The following is a 24,372-nucleotide window of genomic DNA, read 5'->3' as shown; positions in this document are numbered from 1 at the left end:
TGGCTAAACATTCAGTGTCACTCAAAACCCTTCATCTGCCTATTTGTAAGAAAGACTTTGCTATCAACTGTATTGCTGAACAAGTGGCGATAACACAGATCTGCCTTTGTATCCATAAGTACATCCCTGATTGTGGGGAACAGGAATTAGTAAAGATCTCAGTGCATCCTAAGGCCAGGGCTCGGGATGCACCCTCTTACATGTATCAAATGTACATAGCACGAATAGTATCGGGATCAACAGTCACAGCAGTTACTAAAATAGGCCGGAGTGCTGGCTCATGGACGTGACCTTTCTGCTGAGGGACACTTCAGGATGAACACTCATTTCCTCCGATATAATTACATAAGTTTCATGCATGTCTAATTGTACTGAGTATGTAGAAAAGATATGTGTATTCAAAGTGTACCTAAACTTTGTATAGTTAAATCAATAGTGAAGTGTGTGAACATAAGGAAATGTGAGAAAATGAATCTTGAAAAGAAGTCACCTAAAAACTATATTTTTTTTTTGGAAGTGTCTTCATCTTGCAAAAATCAGGAAACTTAAAAAAAAACAAACCACAAATGGTGTTTCCAGAATTGTTATGGCGAGTGCTAATGTGTTATTTATAGCACATTGTGAACAATGGACATTTAAATCATAAATAAGCATCAAAATAACATCCCCCCCACACACACACACACTTTTACACCAAAATGTGTTAAAAGTTTTGTCAAATTCTATGTACGGGCAGTCCCCGGGTTACATACAAGACAGGGTCTGTAGGTTTGTTCTTAAGTTGAGTTTGTATGTAAGTCGGAACTGTATATTTTATCATTGTAATCCCAGCCAGAACTCTTTTGGTCTCTGTGACAAGTGGATTTTAAAAATGTTGGGTTGTCATAAGAACAATATTAACACTAAGGCTTCATTGCAGACACCTGTGATAACTGTTACAGCTGACCATTGTAGCCTGGGACTAAAGTACAATAAATTACCAATATCCAGGGGTCCGTTTGTAACTAGGGGTCGTATGTAAGTCGAGTGTTCTTAAGTAGGGGACCACCTGTACTTCCAAAAAACTCATACAACCCTCATACAACTAGGATGAATAAAGAAGAGGTAAGGTAAGGTTCTTACCTTAAGCCTAGAATAGGCTTTTGTTTCCGCATGCCCTTGGTGCAGACACGGACACGAGTAGGACCTGCTCTGAGTTTTCTACAGTCCCCACACAGACCAAGTTCATTGAAGTTAATGGGTAAGTGTTTTAAAAAAAACCCAAAAAGCAAACAAACACAAAACAACATTTGTGTGCTTGTAACCCTAAGAGTCGACATGTTCTGTGAAAGATGAAGACACGTATGCAGAAAACTCTACCGTGATAATAATAATAATAATTTTTTATTTGTATAGCGCACACAGAGTGTAAATTATAGACTGGAGAAGTGGTCATGAAGGTCTGTACCAGATGGAGAAAGACATCACTTGTAAGTCTGCCTGTGCCTGATCAGTACTGTAGTCACTCAGTGCGAGTAAAGTCTACCTTTCATATTTGGGCCAGGAGCTCCAGGATGAGGTGGCTTTAGGCTGAAGTCTGTATAAGGCAAGAAGAAAGAGAAGTATTTCTTGGTTATACAGTAAACAGGGACATTCTTAAAAAACAGAACAGAGATCCCGGACAAACCCTGACTGAATAGTTGGCCAAACTCCATATAGAATATTGGTCAACCTTATTGTATATGTAAATTCATCAGTTGTCATGTATAGCTAACCCTATATGCATCATGATATGGTATCAAAGTCATATCCAGGAATATTTCATATTAACGTATTACATACAGTATAGAGAAAAAGTCTGGACACACCTGCTCATTCAGAGTTTTCTGTATTTTCATGACTATAATAATTGTACATTCACACTGAAGGCATCAAAACTATGAATTAACACATGTGGAATTATATACTTAACAACTTATACTTATAGGTTCATCAAAGTAGCCACCTTTTGCTTTGATTACTGCTTTGCACACTCTTGGCATTTTCTTGATGAGCTTCAAGAGGTAGTCACCTTAAATGGTCTTCCAACAGTCTTGAAGGAGTTCCTAGAGATGCTTAACTCTTGTTGGCCCTTCTAGGTCAAATAGCTCTTACAGAGCCTGGAGGTGTGTTTGGGTCGTTGTCCTTTTGAAAAATAAATAATTGTCCAAGTAAACGCAACCTGGATGGAACAGCAGCCACTGCAAGATGCCAAGGTAGCCATGCTGGTTCAGTACACCTTCAATTTTGACTAAATCCCCAACAGTGACCAACCCGCCCGCCCCCCCCTTTACACACACACCATCACACCTCCACCTCAATTCTTCACGGTGAGAACCAGGCATGTAGAGTCCATTCGTTCACCTTTTCTGCTTCACACAAAGACAAGGTGATTGGAACCAATGATCTCAAATTTGGACTCATCAGACCAAGCACAGATTTCCACTGATCTAATGTCCATTCCTTGTGTTCTTTAGCCCAAACAAGTCTCTTGTGCTTGTTGTCTGTCCTTAGCAGTGGTTTCCTAGCAGCTATTTTACCATGAAGGCTGCTGCACACAGTCTCCTCTTACCAGTTGTTGTAGAGCTGTGTCTGCTGCTAGACCTCTGTGTGCAGTGACCTGGGCTCTAATCTGAGCTGCTGTTACCCTGCGATTTCTAAGGCTGGTGACTCGGATGAACTTATCCTCCGCAGCAGAGGAGACTCTTGATCTTCCTTTCCTGGGGCAGTTATCATGTCAACCAGTTTCTTTCTAGCACTTTATGGTTCTTAAAACTGCACTTGGGGACACAAATATATAATTCCATATGTGTTAATTCATAGTTTTGATACCTTCAGTATGAATCTACAATTTTTATGGTGATGCAAATACAAAAAACTCATTGAATAAGAAGGTGTGTCCAAACTTTTGGTCTGTACATTATATTAGCACAACATATCAACCACTATAGGTCAAACCACCAACATCATCTGCTTATAACCAATAATTAATGCTCGATGGCTTTGCATCTAATTTTTCATATTTATATAGAAAGGTATTGTAAAATTCCAAATAGTTTAATAAGGATCCATTTCTGTACAAACGTGGATACAGGCGGGAGTCACTAACAGGGAGGGGGTGAGGTAACGTGTATGGGGGACGTCTTTGCCACATCAGCAATAGCAGTGTCTCTTTATCTCTAATTTTATTCCTAGACTCAGCTAAAAAAAAATAGAATTACATAGTAAATGTATTTTCTCTTGCTATCTACTTTCGGTCATCATTTTTAAGAGTGTCATGAAGGTGAATTGGAATTTTAACTTCACAGATTTGGATATCCGTTTAGGAGGAAATCATGAAAAATTGATTTTTTAATAATTGTGTTTATATCTCTAGGACTTCCGGGTTTTTGATATTGATGACCTATCTATGGGTCTTATCCATTAACCCCTTTAATTGGGTTTCAATTTTCTAGGATAAAAAACATACTTACCTCTCTGAAGGGCCTCCTCGGATCCAAATGTGCATTTATGTGTTTCAAAGCTTCAGTGCATTTCTCTCAGGGGTTCTCTGGAAAAGATTGGGTTTTCCAGGTTGGAGGTTATTTCTGATACCGATGACCTATCCTCAAGATACGTCATCATTATCAGATAACTGAGGGTCCACCACCCAGACCCTGTCCTGATCTCCTGTTCCAGAAATGCTCTGGCAATGGAAGACACACAGTGGACGAAGATTGAAGCAGAACTCCTCTTCTACCCTTTAGCTATTACGATGAGCTGCAGTACCATGAAACAGTTGTTATACAGCTTTTCACATTAACCATAGTCTAAGAGATGTATTAGGTCACTGAGAGCCCCAGAGATCGCTAGTAATGTGTTCAGGAGTCCTGTGTATATATATATATAATATTTGAAGCCCATTTCAGTGGGGTGAAGATGGGAGCGCTGCTCACCCCTCCTGTTTTCAAAGGTACCTGACGGCTGCACCACAACATGGGGGTCATGAGCTAGATGCAATTTGTGAGGCTAGATGATGGACCCCATATATGCTCTAGTGCCTGTTGTCATAAATATTATCAAGGTGATGTGGGAAAATCCCAAAGGTGGACTTTGCAGCCATTCCTTGGTAGAAAGTTTCTAGTTATGTTGTAAAGAAAATAAATGAGTGGTTCTGAAAAGGTGATGTCAAAGGGACCAGGACTATGGAGAATATATATTTGTGTATTTTTTATGTGTAAGGCTGCATTCACACTACCGCAAGGGGGACGTATATACGGCCGACGTATATACGGCCGATATACGTCCCCCATAGACGGCAATGGGGCACCGTACTGCTCCGTGCCCCGTGAAAAAATAGGACATGTCCTATTTTTTTAGGGCATACGGCGCCGTGCACCATATATCCCTATGGAGAGGGGCGGGGGTGAGCAGCGCTCTCCCCCTCCTCCTCTCCCCGCACGCTGCCGTGTGCCCGCCGTGCTACGGTACGGCGGGCACCGGTCGTGTGAATCCAGCCTAATACAGTAAGTTCTTTTTGGGTAATTTTCCCAACTTATATTTTGGATTTGGGTAAAAATGAAATATTTACAGTATATGTCCAAAATTATAAAAGAAAAACAAGAGAGCAGGTTTTTTTTTTTTTCAAATGTTTGTATACATATCCCAAAATACAGGTGCATTTTTCATGTTAGTACACAAAATAAAGTACATACAGTACAACTGCACCAAAATATAGTTCTGAGTTTATACTATAACTATATACTACAGTTAGCTATCTAAAATTAGTGGAGCAGAGCGTTGGTGACCTCTAGTGGCTGTTGGTGTTTTATACACTGTAGTGTTTTACGCTGTCTCCACATACAATATATCTGATGTGTGGTCTGTATCAATCATATGTATTCAGTACGGGAACAAGGAGCCAGGGCTGGGCAGGTGTGTTTTAATTTTTTTTTTATCTTCCCCTGCCCAGGCCCCTCTGGGATTTTCGGTGATTGCAGAATATCCCTTCATATAGGTCTTTCAGTAATTGATGAATTAAACACAATCAGCTGTTCTTTGCTGTTAGGAACACACAGGGTGCAGTCACACGTTGCAGTTAAAACTGCATCGCAATTAGTTTTGGGGTGGTTTTAGGTGGTATTACTTATTTTAACAAGTGATAGACATCAAATCAACAGGTGAATGACATTTGTGGAACAGCTTTCTCCTTCAAAATCAAATTCACCCATTCAGTTCATGTCTTTCACCTGTGAAATTGACAAAACTGCACCTAAAACCACCTCAAAGCTGATTGCGATGCAGTTTTAACTGCAACGTGTGACTGCACCCTGAGGGTGTGACCACATGTTCAGTTTTTCAGATGCAGTTTTTGAATGGAGGAATGGAGTAAAAGTAGTAGGAGGAGCAGCATCTTTCAAGTATTTGTCTCAACCCATTATCATCCACACCTGCTTCTGGCTCCAAAAACTACTTCTGAAAAATTACACGTGTGGACGCACCCTCAATAAACAGAACAAAAAACACAAGGATCCCTTCAGTATGTTGTGGTCATGTCAAATAACTGCAGCTCAGATTCTTTTACTGAATGTCTCTGAATACAACGATAAGCAGTACCAATATTAATAAGAATGGTGTACACTATTATAAATAATACAACAAGATCTTACCACCAAACCATAACCACTACCGTTATCTCAACATAGTGACTTACAGACAATAAATGGAAGCCAAATTTATATGAATGAAAAAAAAAACACTCTTCAGCCTATATAAATTATTACATTAAATGTCTTTGGTTGTTATAGTACATCTAAACACTGCGCACCAAAAAATACCACAGTCACATACAGTATAGAGCCTCTTGTCACAGCACCTCCTAAATAAAATTACAGTGTCCCCTCTGATTAATATATATATATATATATATATATATATATATATTATGCAATAATCCATGATACAGTGTCCGCTCATGAACCAGCCATCATCCGCCATCTTATATACAGAATCCAAAGTCAGTGGAACTGCAGAGAAGCCTGGAGCTTGCTACCTGGTGTTTGCATGATAACAGATTAGACCCATCACAACTCTGATCAGCACCACCAGTAAGGCCGTGGTCACACGTACTGCTAGACGTCCGTTCATAACGCGACGCTAGCGCACAGGGGGAGGTCCTCGGCCCGAACGCACATGCGTTTCCAGAGAAACGCATGCGATCGGCTTAACAATCGCATGCGTTTCCCTGGAAACGCATGTGCGTTCGGGCCGAGGACCTCCCCTTGTGCGCTAGCGTCGCGTTATGACGGACGCCTAGCGCTACGTGGTGGTTTCCCCCTGTAACTGAGGCTCTTATAGATGCCTCCGTTACAGGGGAGACCCTGTAAAATAACTAAAATTAGAAGGGAAAAAAAATGAAAATGTCTTTTATAACCTCATGGGGGGCATATAAAGTAAAAACACATATACCGTATTTTTCGGACTATAAGGCGCACAAAAAATCCTTTGATTTTCTCAGAAATCAAAGGTGCGCATTATAGTCCAGTGCGCCTTATATAAGAATTTACTTACAGACAACAGCTGCCTTGAACTCTGCACAGGCCTGCCACCTGCTGGGCATTGATCCTTATAATAAGGTGCGCCTTATAGTCCAGTGCACCTTATATAAGAACCTTACTTACAGACAACAGCTGCCTTGAACTGTGCACAGGTCTGTCACCACCTTGTCTTTCATCCTTATAATCAGGTGCGCCTTATATATGAACCTAGACATTTTAGCAAGCATTTATTGATGGTCCGAAAAATACTGTACACAAAAAATATTAATAAATATTTAGAAAAAAATCCCCTGCTACACTACAGAAAACACTGCCATAGTTGCCCCATTTGACTAAACGTGACCGAAAATAGGGAATTCATTAATAATGTTTATTTCAAGTTAATTTGAAATTTTTAAAAAAAATATGTACTATAAATTACAAAAAAAACCACCTTTTCCCCACTTTTAAACTTTTATTACCTTTTCACTAGATCAATGTATCTTGAAAAAAAAACACAACAAAAAAATTTAAGGTAGCACGCAAAAAAAAAAGTTATGGCCTGTAGCTGTAGCTCCATGTATGGCTGTGTACTGCAGCTGTATCTCCATGCATGACTGTGTACTGCGGCTGTAGCTCCATGTATGGCTGTGTACTGTGGCTGTATCTCCATGCATGACTGTATACTGTGGCTGTAGCTCCATGTATGGCTGTGTACTGTGGTTGTAGCTCCATTTATGGCTGTGTACTGTGGCTGTATCTCCATGCATGACTGTGTACTGTGGTTGTAGCTCCATTTATGGCTGTGTACTGTGGCTGTAGCTCCATGTATGGCTGTGTACTGAGGCTGTAGCTCCATGTATGGCTGTGTACTGAGGCTGTAGCTCCATGTATGGCTGTGTACTGAGGCTGTAGCTCCATGTATGGCTGTGTACTGCGGCTGTAGCTCTTTATATGGCTGTGTACTGCAATTGTAGTTCCTTGTATGGCTGTGTATTGCGGCTGAAGTTCCATGTATGGCTGTGTACTGCGGCTGAAGTTCCATGTATGGCTGTGTACTGCGGCTGTAGCTCCATGTATGGCTGTGTACTGTGGCTGTAGCTCCATGTATGGCTGTGTATTGCGGCTGTAGCTCTTTATATGGCTGTGTACTGCAATTGTAGTTCCTTGTATGGCTGTGTATTGCGGCTGAAGTTCCATGTATGGCTGTGTACTGCGGCTGTAGCTCCATGTATGGCTGTGTACTGTGGCTGTAGCTCCATGTATGGCTGTGTACTGCGGCTGAAGTTCCATGTATGGCTGTGTACTGCGGCTGAAGCTCCATGTATGGCTGTGTACTGGTGCTGTAGCTCCATGTATGGCTGTGTACTGTGGCTGTAGCTCCATGTATGGCTGTGTATTGCGTCTGAAGTTCCATGTATGGCTGTGTACTGCAGCTGTAGCTCCATGTATGGCTGTGTACTGCAGCTGTAGCTCCATGTATGGCTGTGTACTGTGGCTGTAGCTCCATGTATGGCTGTGTATTGCGTCTGAAGTTCCATGTATGGCTGTGTACTGCAGCTGTAGCTCCATGTATGGCTGTGTACTGCAGCTGTAGCTCCATGTATGGCTGTGTACTGCGGCTGTAGCTCCATGTATGGCTGCGTACTGTGGCTGTAGCTCCATGTATGGCTGTGTACTGCGGCTGTAGCTCCATGTATGGCTATGTACTACGGCTGTAGCTCCATGTATGGCTGTGTACTGCGGCTGTAGCTCCATGTATGGCTGTGTACTGCGACTGTAGCTCCATGTATGGCTGTGTACTGCGGCTGTAGCTCCATGTATGGCTGTGTACTGCAGCTGTAACTCCATGTATGGCTGTGTACTGCGACTGTAGCTCCATGTATGGCTGTGTACTGAGGCTGTAGCTCCATGTATGGCTGTGTACTGCGACTGTAGCTCCATGTATGGCTGTGTACTGCGGGTGTAGCTCCATGTATGGCTGTGTACTGCGGGTGTAGCTCCATGTATGGCTGCGTACTGTGGCTTGTCGCTCCATGTATGGCTTTGTACTGCGGCTGTAGCTCCATATATGACTGTGTACTGCGGCTGTAGTTCCATATATGATTGTATACTGGGGCTGTAGCTTACTCTATGGCTGTGTATTGCAGCTGTAGCTCCATCTATGGCTGTGTACTGTGTCTACAGCTCAATGTATGACTGTGTACTGAATCTGCAGCTCCATGTATGGCTGTATACTGTGGCTGTAGATCCATGTATGACTGTAGCTCCATGTATGGTAATGTACTGTGGCTGTAGCTCTATGTATGGCTATGTACTGCTGCTGCAGCTCTAATAATTACTAAAAGTCTCTGTGTAGGCTCGCCTGTTAGGAGAAAGGGAATCACAACACAATGGAAGATGCAGAATTGTGAGCTTGTTACTAATACCAGCACTTACTGTAAATTTGGCAACTCAAAGATGACCACTTTGATCAAAGATATCTTTTTCATTTTCTTCCAGATGGCTACCATGTCAGCTTCTTCTAGCAACGAATCATCTCTGTAAATTCGGAAACACAAACATTTTAGGTTCCTCCGTCATCATCTCCTCCACCTTTTTATCATAGTTGCCAATTTAGTAACAGAGCCCAAACTGTAGCCATTATAATCACAGCGCCCAACAGTAGACAATAGTCACAGTTCCCAAAAGTAGCCAACAACCATAATGCCTCAACAATATCCAATAGTCACAGTGCCCCACAGTAGCCAATAGTCACAGTCCCCCAGTAGTTAATAGCCATAGTGCCATTACAGTAGCCAACAGTCACAGAGAGCCCAGTAGTAACAGTGCCCCCAGTAGCCAGCAGTATCAGTAAGCCCAGTAGTAAGAGTGCCTCCAGTAGCCAGTAGAAATAGAGCCCTCTGTGGCTAAAAGTAACAGTGTCCCCAGCAGAAATAGAGCCCCCAGTGACTAATGGTAACATTGCTTCCAGTGCCTAATAGTAACATTACTACAAGTTACTAATAGCAACAGTACCTAGTAACTAATGGTAATAGTGTTCCCAGTGACTAATAGCAACAGTGCCCCAGTAGTAATAGAGCCACTAGTAACTAACACTAACAATGCCCCAAGTAGCCAGTAGTAACAGAGCCCTCAGACTTATAGTAACAGTTGCACCAGTGACAAATAGTAACAGTGCCTCCAAAGACTAATAGTAAGTGCCGACTAACAGTAACAGTCCCCCAAGTAGCCAGTATTAATAGAGCCCTCTATTAATAAATAGTAAATAGCCAGTAATAACAATGCCCCCAGTAACTAATAGTGACATTGTTCCCAGTAGCCAGTAGTATTATAGCCCTCACAGAAGACAAGGGTAAAAAACACCAGTGCCTCCTTTTTCTGGTGTTAGTTCATACCCATCACAGTTCAAAAGCCTACTCAAGCCTACAGCCTATGAAGCGGGCAGGATTAGATTGTGCAGGCAGGGAGGCCGACAGTTTTCCATCTCAGAGGCATATTGTGTTGTGTGAGATGGAAAGCAGCAGTAGACTAGTGATCTAAAGGCTCCCAATGCCCTGCAGTCCATTAGGGAGATGGAGCTGGAATCGCAAATTGGCTTCTCGCAGCCGGCTCATTTACACCGGAGAGTGTCGGTTGGATCCCACCCCTGACAATAAGTATTTGATACACTGCCATATATCATATATATATATATATATATATATATATATATATATATATATATATATATATATATATATATATATATATATATTATCATATATATAAATGGATTATGTTTTGGTTACACACTCCTTTAGTTATCTGCTATATGCCACTGCGGAGCCCTTGTTCAGTATACACCGATGTTATAGAACAGTCATGGCCGACCTTTTAGAAATCAAGTGCCCAAACTAAGTTAAAGGACACCTGTCATCAGCAAAAACATGTAGCGGATCCAGGGTCAGTAAAAACATAGCAATTTACTTCATATTCTCTAAAAATTCAGAGGCAGATGAACATATAGGAGAACACAGACATACACAGCGTAAATTCCTACGCGTTTCAGAAAACATGCCATGATGAAGGTTTTTTTCCGAAACGCATAGGCATTTACGCTGTGTATGTCTGTGTTCTCCTATATGTTCATCTGCCTCTGTGAATTTTTAGAGAATATGAAATAAATTGCTATGTTTTTATTGACCCTGGATGGTTGTGTGATGCTGGATCCGCTTCATGTTTTTGGTTGTGCTGGACTGGGAACAAGAGTTGTCCGTGCTCCAACCTTACCAGAAGCTGCTGTATGATCTTCAGGTGAGCTGACTCTATACCTTTTTAGGACACCTGTCATCAGGTCTCTGTTACTATTTCTGTCACTACTACCTGTTGGAGCAGCTCACTAGGATCCCATCCCAGCATTTATCAAGTCAATTCATACATTGATCATTGTAAAATCATCTTTTCTTTATTATGTAAATGAGACTAGTCACATGGTCAGAGGCAGTGATGTCACCACTGTTACCCCTCCCCTCTACTCCCACTGCTCATGTCTGTGTGTAATATATAGTAAAGCATTGCTAGTGTCTGTGCTTTATCTGCTGACATGTGGCATCCTCCTAATACACAGAGACACAGACATCAGCTACACAAGTACCTGACATGTTCTGCTATATCATGGCTGCATCCTGGAGCTGTTGTATCTTTCACATACACACACTCAGGCTGCAGGGGACATGGCCACCAGCAAGCACATGGAGGAGCCATTACACCATTACTGTATACAGGCTGTAAGTCAGTCCACTCATGAATAAGCTGGACTGCTTGAATATGCTAATGACTCATTGGACATTTCACAGGTCATTTGCATACAGCTTTAGGATCTCATTGCTTAAGTTTACAGACATGTAGAGGGGCAAGGAAGGGATAGAGGCAATGATAATCCACATGTGTCCACACTTTCCCACTTCTCCTGTAGTCCCAGAAAGAGCTGCTGTTTGAGTTTGGCAAGTCCTGGGCTATTTGGGACTGCATGAAGATACATGACATTCTGGTCATGGCCTGGGTGCCCATAAATAGGGATCTGAGTGCCACCTCTGGCACCTGTACCACAGGTTCGCCACCACTGTTATATAAGTTCAGCATATGATACACAGTGTGTGTAGAAAGTATTCAGACCCCTTTAAATTGTTCTCTCTTTGTTTCATTGCAGCCAATTGGTAAGATCAAAAAAGGTTTTTTGCTCAGTAATGTGCACTATGCACCCAATACTGACAGAAAAAGAATGAAATATAGATATTTTTGCTTGGCACGATCAGATGGTGAAGCAGCACTCTGTATAAGCCAAAATAGTGATTTTATTCGACCCTAAAATCACTATCTTGCTGCTTCATCATCTAATCGTGCTGTGCTGCGGTTCCTGTTTGAACCTCATCGAAGTCGTGCACCCGGCTGTTTTCTTATACACAGTGCTGCTCCATTCCCTTTGAGTGTTGATATTTTTGTTGATATCACCTGATCATAAGTATTCTGCCCCTTTGCTTAGTATTGAGTAGAAGCAGCTTTGGAGCTAGTACAGACATGAGGCTTATTAGGAATGATGCAACAAGTTTCTCACACCTGGATTTGGGGGGGGGGGTCCTCTACCAGTCTTCTTTGCAGATCCTCTCCAGTTCTCTCATCATTACTTCATTACATCTTTCCTTCAATTGTAACCTGTCATCCTGTCCCTTGCCCCATAGCATGATGCTGCCACCACCATGTGTCACTGTTGAGATTGTATTTGGCAGGTGATGACCCATGCCTGGTTTCCTATACACACACTGCCTAGAATAAACACAAAAAAGTTCAATTTTCGCCTCATCAGACCATAGGAACTTATTTCTCATATTCTGGGAGTCATTCATGTGTTTTTTTGCTAAATGTATGTGGCTTCAGCACTACAGCTGTAATGGGCTTCTGTAACCTGTCATTAGTGAAAATGATGCCCCTGGTGACAGGTTCCCTTTAAGTCTCCACACCCCTTAGGGCGGCCTTAATTGACAAACCCTACATAAGTAGAACTCTTATTCCAGTGCTCCGAGCAAAGGGAGAAGAAGGAAGAGGGAGACATGATGATGATGACACAGGGATTCCAAACTTATGCCAAAGGGGGGGGGGGAACATAACAGAATGTACATATGTTTGTGGTGGAAAATCAGCTTGTTTGTGTGCATCCAGCTTTATTGCTGATCAACATTAGTTGACTTATAAATGTCAGCACATCAAATTGGTCTACCCATTCTAAGCTAGTTCGCTATAGCAGTAAGACTTGTTCTCTTTCATCTTTTGTGTAGACTCACTCAAAGTGTTCTTCAATAAGGTAACTATATCATAAGAACTTGGTTGTCTCAATTGTGGATCAGTATAATAAATGCATCGGCTATGTAATAATACATAATACAAATAGGCTTGGGTGCGTCAGATATACTTAATGTTTATTATCCAGGATTAACTAGATTAACTAGGAGGTATGGATCCTCATGATATATGTTCTGTATGATACACATTAGAGAATGATTGTCCCCATATAGCATATGATGAACCAGTATAACACTACTGTAGATTAGCCACATTGATCAACATACAGAAATGTTAAAATCTTTCCATTTCTATATACTGAGGAGGAAAAAAAGAGCAGTAACCTGTAACCTTGAATGGTGACACCCACAGGGCAAGGCAAGTGTCTTGATTCTGTAAACAGGCAGCTACTTACTTATCCCTTCTTCCTCTATTTTCATTTTCTTAGATTAATATTTAACAGGAGGGATAGGCATACCTTATATTTGATGAACATGTGTTAGTGTTACACATGCAAGGATATCAGAGCAACACTATGGCAAGCTATCAGAATAGTGATCTACAAAAAACATATGGCTGTAATGGATGTGAAGGATAATTTAAAGAAAAGCAATTGTTGCATATTAATGAAGTGGAATCTATACTGCAAAGAATGGATGTAAATGAAGAAGAACCTGCAATGCTTAAATACATTAAAATCGGTCACAATTTCAATCATATGATAGTACCATTTCCCATAACACAAGTGCAACATGTCACTACTGAAGAATACATGTCTGCTATTCTGGAATCACAATGTTTCAAAGCACAGAGCCAGAGAAGACTGTTTGAGGATTTTTCCTTCTGGAGTGTACATATTCCTCAAGATGACGTCAACACAGCTTTCAAGGAAGCTTACATGAACATACAGAAAATGTATGACTCCGTGCGCTGGTACCAAACGAAAATAAGTGAACAATTTGCCAATTCTCCAGCCTTTAAGAATGAAGAATCACGTTATGGAAATTTTAGGTTTACCTTTCCGCTGTCTGAACTACTATCCTTATACAAGACCCAGCACTGTGGTGATGAACAGCCACTGTTCAAGTATTTGGGCACCGAATTATTCAAAAAAGAGATTGCACACTACATTGTTATCCACAGTCCGGACTCTGATCGTTTTGATGACTTTAAGCAAGTGCCTAAAGTAGAATACGGGCATGTATACTGGAGAGAAGATAATCTTTACTGGAGTCCTGAATCTACCTCCGAAGAGTTGAATATCTTATTATCTTCTTATGGTCCTCGAGAAAGTAAGAGATACTGTGTCTGGAACAACTTAATATTTGCCTTTTACTTACCGGAAGGACAGTGCCTTCAGATCCCACGGAATAAACTGCTGAACAACTTGTCTGCCTGTGGTGCGACAGATACACCATATCTGGGGAATACAGAAACTACAAGAGAAGAAGCAATAAAAATGATTTTGTCTAAAAAAGAATGTTATCAATCTAAGCCAAAGAAGCATGAAGGAGGCACTGGAAAGCTACAAGGCGAATAGCTGTATCTATTTAATACAATTATTCAATACATATATACGGTATTATATGATTGAATATAATTTAATAACATTGTATAATTCAATGACTAGCCCATAGGGATCATGATAAATGTACTTCCTTTTATTCTTGATCATAAATTAGATTAGATCAGGCTTGTAGTGTGTTAACTGCTTTTCAGTGTTCCTATATATGTTGGAATACAATTATTTTAAGTTTCTGATCTGAACGAGAAATAATGATGAGAAATAATGAACGAGAAATACATTTTAAAATAAATGTACATAAACGAGTAAAACATACATGTAATTGATAAATAAATTGAAGACTTAAATATGTTGTGAAGTAAAGCAAATTAAACTATATCTTGAAACAAACATTTATTGTGTGTTTTTTTATATATTTCTAAACTACAGTGTAGGATTTTTGTAATAGTTTCATTTAATGTGGATGTTATGTTTTATGATGATTTCAAGAAAGCGCGGGTAAATGATAGCAATGACGCATGCATTGAGATAATTATTAACTGAGTGAACGTGCTGAAATATACTGTATCTCTGCCTTCAAGCACTCTGCAACTTTATTTACAAAGATTTCAGCAGACATCATTTGCTCGACGCGTTTTCTAAGTCAATACCATCTGCACAGGTATTTAAGCTGGAACAAGGCTTCTGGGACCCAATGCTGTACCTATGACTGGAAGGACTGTAGTAAGGACACATAGTAAACTATAAAATAAGAAATATTTACTATTATCAGTATTATTAATAGGGACGAGCGGACCCAAAGTGTGGTTCCAGATTGGCCGAGCAGCCAGTCTGGCAAACTAAAGGAAACCTACCACTACGAATGTACCAATTAAGGTAGATACGGTGGTAGGTGCATCTAACGAATGTAAGGATAGTCCTTTTTAGTCCTAGATAGTCCTCTATCTTTTCTAATCTTTAATCAGGGTATTATGCAAATTTTCAAAAGAGGCAACTGGGGCGTGGAGTAGTAGCTGAAGCTGAGGCTACACGGCACAGCTACTCCAGTAGCCTTTTTGATTCTCCTACCCAGACATCTTCAGCGCCCAGCTACAAGGAGCTGCGCACACTCGTCATGTGCAGAACACATGCCAGCGGCTGCGTGATCTCGGCTCCAAAGCTGGAGCTACTGCACATGCTCAGAACTCGGGCTTCACGGACGAGTGCGCGTAACTTCTTGTAGCTGCGCGCTGAAGACGTCAGAAAACAGACCTTGCACCACAAAGTAATGCATTTCCCCCAATGAGGGTACTAACTGCTCACAATGGAGGATAATCTAACTACCGTATTTTTCGGCCTATAAGGCGCACTGGAGTATAAGGCGCACCTCTAATAAATGCCTGCTAAGACATCTAGGTTCATATATAAGGAGCACTGGAGTATAAGGCGCAGGATCAAATGCAGTACCTAAAAATGACCAGCAGGTGGCAGACCTGTGCACAGTTCAAGCCAGCTACACTTCCCTGGAAACTTGTCTTCAGCGTGTCAGAGAGCTCCGATCTCAGAGGTATGGGCTGCTGGGGGTTAATGCAGGGTGATGCAGCAGGGGTTAAGCGGTCTCCCTCTGCGCCTTCTCCTTCCCTCCTCAGCCAGGGTGTTATTTCTGTGGGGTTCCCTGTGGCTCCTTCTCTTTCCCCTGTTACAGAGCTGTCAGGTATGGGGGATTGGTTACTGATGATGATGATTGCCTCGTGGTCGGCACTATGGCAGCTCCGGTCTCTCCGTGCTAGGGGAGGGCAGGATGGGCACAATGTTAGTTGTGGTGCCTGGGCACTTCAGGAGCTAGGGACCCTGTGCACAGTGTGGGAAGGTGCAGGACATTTCTGGGGATGGAGCTATTAAACACTGGTAAATGTACAGTACATCTTGTCTGTAGTACATTTCTAGTTCATATATAAGGCACATTGGCCTATAAGGCGCACCTTTGATTTCTGAAAAAATTAAAGGATTTTTGGTGCGCCTTATAGGCCAAAAAATATGGTACTGGAAATATGCCAGCATAAATCTAAGGCTAAAACCTCATCTAGATTCATCAGGTTGGTTCCCTTAGACCTCCGTTATTAATAGCAGAAAAAAAACCTTTTTTTAATTGATGTCTATAGGGAATGAAAAGAACATCTTATGTTTTTCTCCTGAGAGAATCCACTTTTGCAGATGAGAACTGGGCCTAACGTATTAGTGTAGTTTTTGAAATTATAGCAAGTATGAACTGTGTTGTCTTATAGAATCATACAAAAATTGCCGATCTTCAAAGAGCTTCCTATAGACTGTAAGCTTGTCCCCCCCCCCCCCTCATTCTCATAGACTGTAAGCCCTCACTTCTATTGTTCCATATAACTGTTTGTATATGTCCCCTATGATTTGTAAAGCGCTATGGAATATGACCGCGCTATATAAATAAAGATTATTGACAACCGCTTTATCCATAAATCACCTCCAATTTTAAAAAAGTGCAGGAAAATACCAAAGATGACTATAAATACCAAAGCCATGTCTATAAAGATAATTGTATCTTAAGTATGACATGTATGAGACCTTGGACTTAGATATTGTTACTAAGCAACCAACAGGTGGTTTCTATTACATGATACTCAGATATAGGCATCATATTTACTGTGAAACCCGCCGTGTTGCTAGTGCCTTCTATGGGGACGTACATGTGGCCGCAGTTGACTTTAGGTCTAGGGTCTGACTTAGCAAAGTTCTGTCAAAGTCAAGTGAAGCCAAGGACAATATTAGCTGGGGATAGATAGCCACATAAGAGGCACTTTAACAACACACGCTTTCCACCCTGATGCAGAATCCGGCCTTGTAATAGTCTTTAATGGTCTCCTTTTCCTAAAAAAAAAAAAGATGTTTTGAATTTTTTGTTTTAAAGGGATGCAAGTGCTACATGGGGCCTCACCAAAGCCCCTCCAGGCTTCGGCTGCACAGGCAATAACAGTCCCCCTGAAGCACTTGCTGCTCAATAACACATTTTTTGGAAAAGGAGACTATAAAATGAAAAACCATCATTAAAGGTAAACTACTATTAAGGTAGATCGGGTGGTAGGTGCCTCTATTGTACATTAGGATAGCCCTTTTAAAGGCTAATCCTCACGTTCCCTGTATCTTTTATTGTCCTAATATGCTAATTTTCTAAAGAGGCTACTGGGGCATGAAGTAGCCGGAGCTGAAGCTACATGGTGCAGCTACTCCACGCCCCAGTAGCCTCCTTAATCCTCCTACTCACATATCTTCGGTGCGCAGCTCCTAGTAGCTTGTACCTTGTTCTCATGCACAAAACGCAAGCCCGCAGCTGCATGGTCACTGCTACGAAGCCGGAGCTACTGTGCAGAACTACGGCTTCGCGGACGAGGGTGCGCAGCTCCTCGTAGCCGTGCGCCGAAAATATGCAGGTAGGAGGATCAAGGAGGCTACTGCGGCGTGGAGTAGCCGCACCGTGTAGCCTTGGCTACACCATGCCCCAGTAGCCTCTTTAAAAAATAAGCATATTAGGGACATAAAAGTTAGAAAAACATACAGGGGATGTGAGGATTAGCCCTTGAAAGGGTTATCCTCACGAACAATAGAGGCACCTACCACCTGATCTACCTTAATAGGTAGATCCGTGGTGGTAAGTTTCCTTTAAGTCGGATCCTACATAATAGAGCAAGGTTGATTCTGTGAGTGATGCTGCTTTATAGGTATGAGTCAAGAGAGTAGATTGCCTTTAACACAGTCAGGGACATTTTAACAAGGACAGATGGTCCCTATAAATGTATGGAGGAGTCACATGTACATCAAGGTCATACCCCAGCAGCACTGACCCCTTGCATCCAAGTTTCAAATTCTGTGAATAATTTTTCTTTTGTGGCCGTATGAAACATCACAGGACATTTTGGTATTTGTGCAAGAACACCGAAGATAATATATAATTGTACTAATATAATAATATATTTATCAGCAGGCAACTTTGGACCTATTTATTTGACAAGACATGATAAAATGGCAGTCAAGCAAATAAAGGGAAGGTATGACAAATTCTAAGTGAAGTTTAACCCTTTTACTGCTCTACATCATTTTATTTTAATCCCTTTTCTACTATGAAGAATTCCCCCATATAGGCCACACATTTTACACAAGTCTAGTCTGTATCAAAGCTAAACTAACAGCATCAACCAATGCTTATGGTCTCCACCATGATTAGACCTTTGGTCAGGTTGAAGGCCCCCATCATGGTACACTCTTAATGTGCGATACTTTTCTTGCTCATTGTAGGAGAAAATTTCTCTCTCCGATTACCTTTAAAAAAAATATGTCAGCACAAAAGTAGCTCAGAGAACCACCGAAAACAGGCGGACATCTGTGATGTCCCACCTAATGGAAAGGTGAGGATCATGATAAAAATTCCGCCTGCGACATCACCGCTGCCCAGCGACAACTAGCACCCAGTCATAACACGCTACTTGCTACTGATTGGTGAATTCCAGTCACGTGCCTCCCAGACGTCACTGGTTTCTGTCACCATAGATAACGCGGACTGATAGACAGTACCTCCTCTCTATGGTTGTCCGGAGGGGTCACGTGTTTCCTGCGGCAAATGACGTTAGAGAGAGGCTGAAAGTCACAGGTGAAGTCTTGGGTTGTGTTGTTCGGGTCCGGCACTTACAGTGTTATGGGGTGTTGCAGCTTGTGTGTGATAGGAATGGACGAGCAGGCACTTGCAAGACATTGGCTGGATCTCCCCATCCTCTAACTTGTTATGTATATTTATGCGGTCCTCCCCTGCACCCCCTGACATCTTTCTAGCTGTGTTAGCTAAGGCTGTGTTCACACCTTCATCTAGAGCAGCCTGTGATGCGGTTCAGTCAAACTTCACTGACAGAATAATAATGGACACCATAACAGAAGCCTAAGTGTCCTGTGACAGCCCCTTGTGTTTGTCTCATGACGGATACATCAATGTAATATTTTTCTGCTTCTTCATAAAAATTGGTGGATGTGAATATTCATCATGTTCCTAGATTATTGCCCCCCCTGCTGGACTCATTGGGACAGTGCAGTGTGACAGTAAAGCCATTTGATTGCTGCTGTAGTTTGTCCCTCCAGTAGTGAAGAAAATCTGAGAAGTGTCATAGGAGTATGTTAGTTTGGGTGCTTGGCCCTCCCCAGTAACTCAGTGTGCAGTGGTTGTTTTGCTCCTGTCTCTGTATCTCAAGAGATCAGATCATAGACCTGCACTGTATATGTGTATGTATATGTTACTTAAAGGGAACCTGTCAGCAGAAATTGACCAAATAAACCACAATCAGTTTGTACAGAAGGAAACCACATGGATGCGGTGCTTCTAAACCAAGCACACTTACATGTAGGGTTGGACCTCCTGAAACGGGATCCATTCTTCTTATTGCTTTTAATAGTTTAGTTTTTGAGAAAATGACCTTTTAAAATTATGCACAAGCGACAACATTGAGACAGGAGACGGGTGGGAGTGCCAGGCCGCCTGGAAATTGTCCGTGCTGAGCTTCCTTGCCCCTTATGTAAATATAAACACGCTTGGCACAGCTCCAATGGACAGGGGAGCTACGGAGGAAGTCGGTACAGGTGTTTTGGGTAGACGGAGTTAAATATGTTAGTCCGCCCCTCTTAAACCATTCCAATTTCTTGTGTGGCCTCATGGGAAAATGATTTGCATTGGTGGGTGTAACCACATTATATTTAGCGCTGCAGATATTGGATAATTGTACATTGCACTGGTCCCTCATTGATTATGTCCCTAGACTACACTGCAGGGACAGAGGTTGTCCTGAGTTTCACCTGGTTTAGAAGCACTGCATCCATGTGGTAGATTTCCTTTAAAGGGGTTATCCGGTTATAAAAATGTACTTGGGGGCGGGCTATTTAAAAATAATAAACGTGTACTTGTCCGGCGCTGCTGATGTCCCGCTCATCTGTGCACCGGTTTGTTTACAAGGGTGCACAGGGAGCTTCCCGCTGGCTGGAAACTCCCATCTGACACCATTACCCCAGCAAGGCCACAAGTAACTTTTTATAACCGGATAACCCCTTTAAACATTCTCTCAAATACTGCCTGAAACTCCTCCTGTAGCAGGTTCCCCGCTGAAGCTAGATTATTATATTTACAGCCCCCCCCCCCCCTTCCAGACAACAACTTTAAGCATGTGTTTGTCAGTGAAACCAGCCAATTTCTGCCAAACATATCTCCGGAAGTGTAATGGTGCTGATCTGACTACATAAATCTCATTCTCTTTCAGGATAAGGATGGCTTCCTCCAAGCGCATGGTAGACCTTGGTTATAAGCTGTTCTCTGGCTCCATGATGGTACTTACATTGTATGGCGGGTACCTATGCAGCATGCGGGCATATCGCTACTTCAAGCGGAGGGAACAGTTGGAAGTAGCAGCTGAAAACCAGACAGAAGCGATTATTAAAGAATGAAAAGACAATCCACCAGAGGAGATGCGGCCCCCCATCATATAATACTGCATCCGCACTAACAGGCATCTATTAAATGTGCTGTGGAGCAGACCTCTCGTTTGCCGCTCTGTAATATATTTTTTGTTAATGTTGTTTTTCTGTACAAATAAATTTCATTTGTTACTGTACTCTTTAGACCCCCTCTCTCACATTTACGTATAGCATCATAGGTCCCAGTTTTTAAGGTGGGAGGGCCGCTTTACCTTCTAATTCAATGGCGGGCATATAAAGGTAAGGTGTGCCCATGTACCAAGCCTATCTTGTATAAACTGGAACAATACAGGGCAGACAGATGTCCAGGAGTCTCCTTCCTGTCATCTCACAGCCCTGCACCTATGGGAGAAGGGTGAGGTCTTTATGAAACGTTCAAAGGGAATGTATCGCCAATATTTTTTTGGCTCCTGCCACTATGAAAAGTCAGCTCCCTAGATTTTGAGCTATGTTTCGCCATCTTTCAAAAATCATCGCAAAACATATTGGCAAAAATTTTGCAGTAAACAAAAAAAAAACTCCAATATCCAAATAGCGGTGGTGCATTAAAGTGTTGTAAAGATTTTACCACATAAAGTAAGTTACATTTAAAAAATGTCCAGGAATTACAAACTGCCTGGGAAGGAGTTAACTATCAAACCAAGGTCCAGGATAGCACAGATTATTAGTTCACAATAAAGGCTGCGTTCACAGTGTTCAGCATATGTGCTAGGAAAGCTCCCCATGTACACACTAAATGTGTCTACAGATTTACAACTGCAAGCTTCCTGTTTGAGAGGGCAATATATACGCTCAGCAGAGACCACAATAGGCTACGGGGCACCAATGCAACTCTATGGCATCCAGCCTCTGCTGAGCATATAAATCACTTGTGCCATATATACTGCACTACTACTATATTCCAGTATATGGGAATTTTACTGCTCATCCGCACCGTTCTGCCGAGGCACTGAATGGCTGACACAGGAGCCAAGAAAGGAGGCCTGCAGAATTTAAACGCATGCCTGTGAGCCCTCTTCATACATCCTTGGGATCTTTGACCTATCAATACATCACATGTTGTTAATGTGTGATTTAGCAAAATCATAATCTCATAAAATCATAATTTTTATGTTTTAGCAAAAACATAATTTTTGCTTGTATAATTGAAAGATAAACCATTTTACAATACACTTTCTGTATTAATTCCCATCATTTCTGGATTGTCATTCTATGGGAAGCTTCCTTGTTTACTTCCAGTTGTAGGGATCTTCCCGGGGGATGGTGTGTTAGGACACAGTTCACAGCAGACGTAGATGTATAAAAGATCAACTTGGCGTTTATTTTTAGCATAAACAGTCCAGCAAACATAAATACAGCAACACCGTGCTTTTAAAAGTTCAAACAAAAGACCTACCCGTCTGGGCGCTTACTAACAGGTTGTCTCACCTATCTAACACTCGTAAACACAGCGGCCGCATAGACAGGAAGATGCAGGGCTCCTCCAAACCCACATAGGCTGTTTCCTGGCTGAGAGCCCAGACCTGCAAGCTTTGGAAAGCTTTTACCTTCACAGGCGAAAGGGCGGGCTGCCAAAGCCTTGAAGTCCCTGCAGTTTGCCAACCCAGGGAGGCAAACCGAATTCACTCCAGAAACCAGCACGAGAGAGAAGAGGACACCAGTACATTTTGGTTGTCTTAGACTATGCGACCCGCTATCCTGAGGCTGTGCCCTTAAGAAACACTGCATCTAAAACAATTGCCCGGGAGCTGTTTTTTATGTTCTCTAGGACTGGGATCCCCAAAGAAATCCTGACTGACCAAGGTACGCCCTTTATGTCTAAGGTGATGAAGGAGCTATGTAAGCTATTTAAAATCACACCTATACGCACCTCTGTATATCACCCCCAGACAGACGGATTGGTGGAGAGGTTTAATAAAACCCTCAAACATATGTTGAAGAAAGTGGTAGAAAAAGATGGTCGTGATTGGGATCACTTGTTACCTTACCTGATGTTTGCTGTGAGGGAAGTTCCCCAAGCGTCCACAGGGTTCTCTCCCTTTGAGTTGGTCTATGGTCGTCACCCTAGGGGTCTATTAGATATTGCAAAGGAGACATGGGAGAGTGAGTCCACCCCATACAAAAGTGTTATCGAGCATGTAGCACAAATGCAGGACCGTATAGCCACTGTAATGCCCCTAGTAAGGGAACACCTCCAGAGGGCGCAAGAGAGCCAAAGTAGAATTTACAACCGTTCTGCGAGAATCAGGACATTTAACCCAGGTGACAGGGTTCTCATACTAGTTCCCACTATAGAGAGTAAATTCCTAGCGAAGTGGCAAGGTCCCTATGAAATTGTTGAAAAGGTCAGTGAGGTAAACTATAAGGTGCACCAACCAGGTAGAAGGAAGCCTTTCCAAGTTTATCACATAAACTTGATCAAATCCTGGAAAGACAGGGAATCCTTGGTGGCAACAAATCCTGGTAATAATTTGTCACAACCAATCCCTTCGGTCAAGGTTGGTGATACCCTATCAGGGTCACAGAAACAGGAGGCTAAGGAGTTTTTGCAGAAAAACAAAGACAAGTTTTCTGACCTTCCAGGGCGTACACACCTCATCCGTCATCACATTGAAACTGGGCCTAGAAGCAGAGTAAACCTCAAGCCCTATAGGATACCAGAAGCACGCAGAGAGGCAGTGTCTGCTGAGGTGAAACGTATGCTTGACCTAGGAGTGATTGAAGTTTCACAGAGTGAATGGTCCAGTCCGATTGTGCTAATCCCAAAGCCCAATGGAACTTGGAGGTTCTGTAACGATTTCAGAAGGTTGAATGAGATCTCCAAGTTCGATGCTTATCCTATGCCCAGGGTAGATGAGCTGATTGAAAAGATGGGTAATGCCAGGTACATAACCACCCTCGATCTCACAAAGGGCTACTGGCAGATTCCTCTTACTGATGAGGCTAAAGAGAAAACTGCATTCTCCACCCCTGAGGGGTTGTTCCAGTATGTAGTGATGCCATTCGGGTTACATGGAGCACCTGCGACTTTTCAGAGGTTGATGGACTTGATTCTGCGACCACATCGTGATTATTCAGCTGCCTACCTCGATGATGTGGTCATTTTTAGTCCCGATTGGGAAAGTCACCTCTGTAAGGTACAGGTTGTGTTGAATGCCATAAGTGATGCAGGGTTGACCATAAATGCCGAGAAGTGTGCACTAGCCCTAGAAGAGGCCAAGTACCTGGGTTACATTATTGGGAGGGGTTTGATTAAGCCACAGTTAAATAAAATTGAGGCAATACAGAATTGGCCTAGACCCCTGTCAAAGAAACAGGTCAGAGCTTTCCTGGGTATTACGGGCTATTACCGTAGGTTTGTGCCGAACTTTGCCTCAATTGCAGCCCCGCTAACTGACTTGACAAAGGGCGGAAAGTCAGCAATGGTGACGTGGACTCCAGAGGCCAAGAAGGCTTTCCAAAGCCTTAAGTCTTCTCTGTGCCAAC

The 24,372-nt window shown here is 42.2% G+C and overlaps 1 protein-coding gene and 1 long non-coding RNA gene across 4 annotated transcripts; one reads left to right on the top strand and one right to left on the bottom strand.

Moving 5' to 3' along the window:
- Positions 1-1,364: 1,364 nt before the first annotated feature.
- LOC140117633 (uncharacterized) lies at positions 1,365-18,915 on the bottom strand. Its single transcript, XR_011853048.1, has 5 exons — positions 18,700-18,915; positions 14,192-14,287; positions 12,132-12,338; positions 8,973-9,074; positions 1,365-1,576 (listed from the first exon to the last, which is right to left on the bottom strand). It is a non-coding gene; the product is annotated as an uncharacterized lncRNA (long non-coding RNA).
- On the top strand, positions 15,860-21,023 carry COX14 (cytochrome c oxidase assembly factor COX14). Of its 3 annotated transcripts, none has more exons than XM_072134556.1 (2): positions 15,860-15,922; positions 20,673-21,023. In XM_072134556.1, the coding sequence occupies exon 2, from the start codon at positions 20,680-20,682 to the stop codon at positions 20,854-20,856; it is 177 nt and encodes a 58-aa protein (XP_071990657.1). In that variant the 5' UTR covers positions 15,860-15,922; positions 20,673-20,679; the 3' UTR covers positions 20,857-21,023. The 3 variants fall into 3 exon arrangements, with proteins under 3 accessions (XP_071990657.1, XP_071990656.1, XP_071990658.1); XM_072134555.1 differs by lacking the exon at positions 15,860-15,922 and adding an exon at positions 18,872-19,027; XM_072134557.1 differs by lacking the exon at positions 15,860-15,922 and adding an exon at positions 19,133-19,156.
- The last annotated feature ends 3,349 nt before the right edge of the window (positions 21,024-24,372 follow it).

The sequence above is a fragment of the Engystomops pustulosus genome, chromosome 2, assembly GCF_040894005.1.
Source record: "Engystomops pustulosus chromosome 2, aEngPut4.maternal, whole genome shotgun sequence".
NCBI lineage: Eukaryota > Metazoa > Chordata > Amphibia > Anura > Leptodactylidae > Engystomops > Engystomops pustulosus.
Note: the sequence above shows the minus strand (reverse complement) of the source record. Positions and strands in the feature narration are given on the sequence as shown.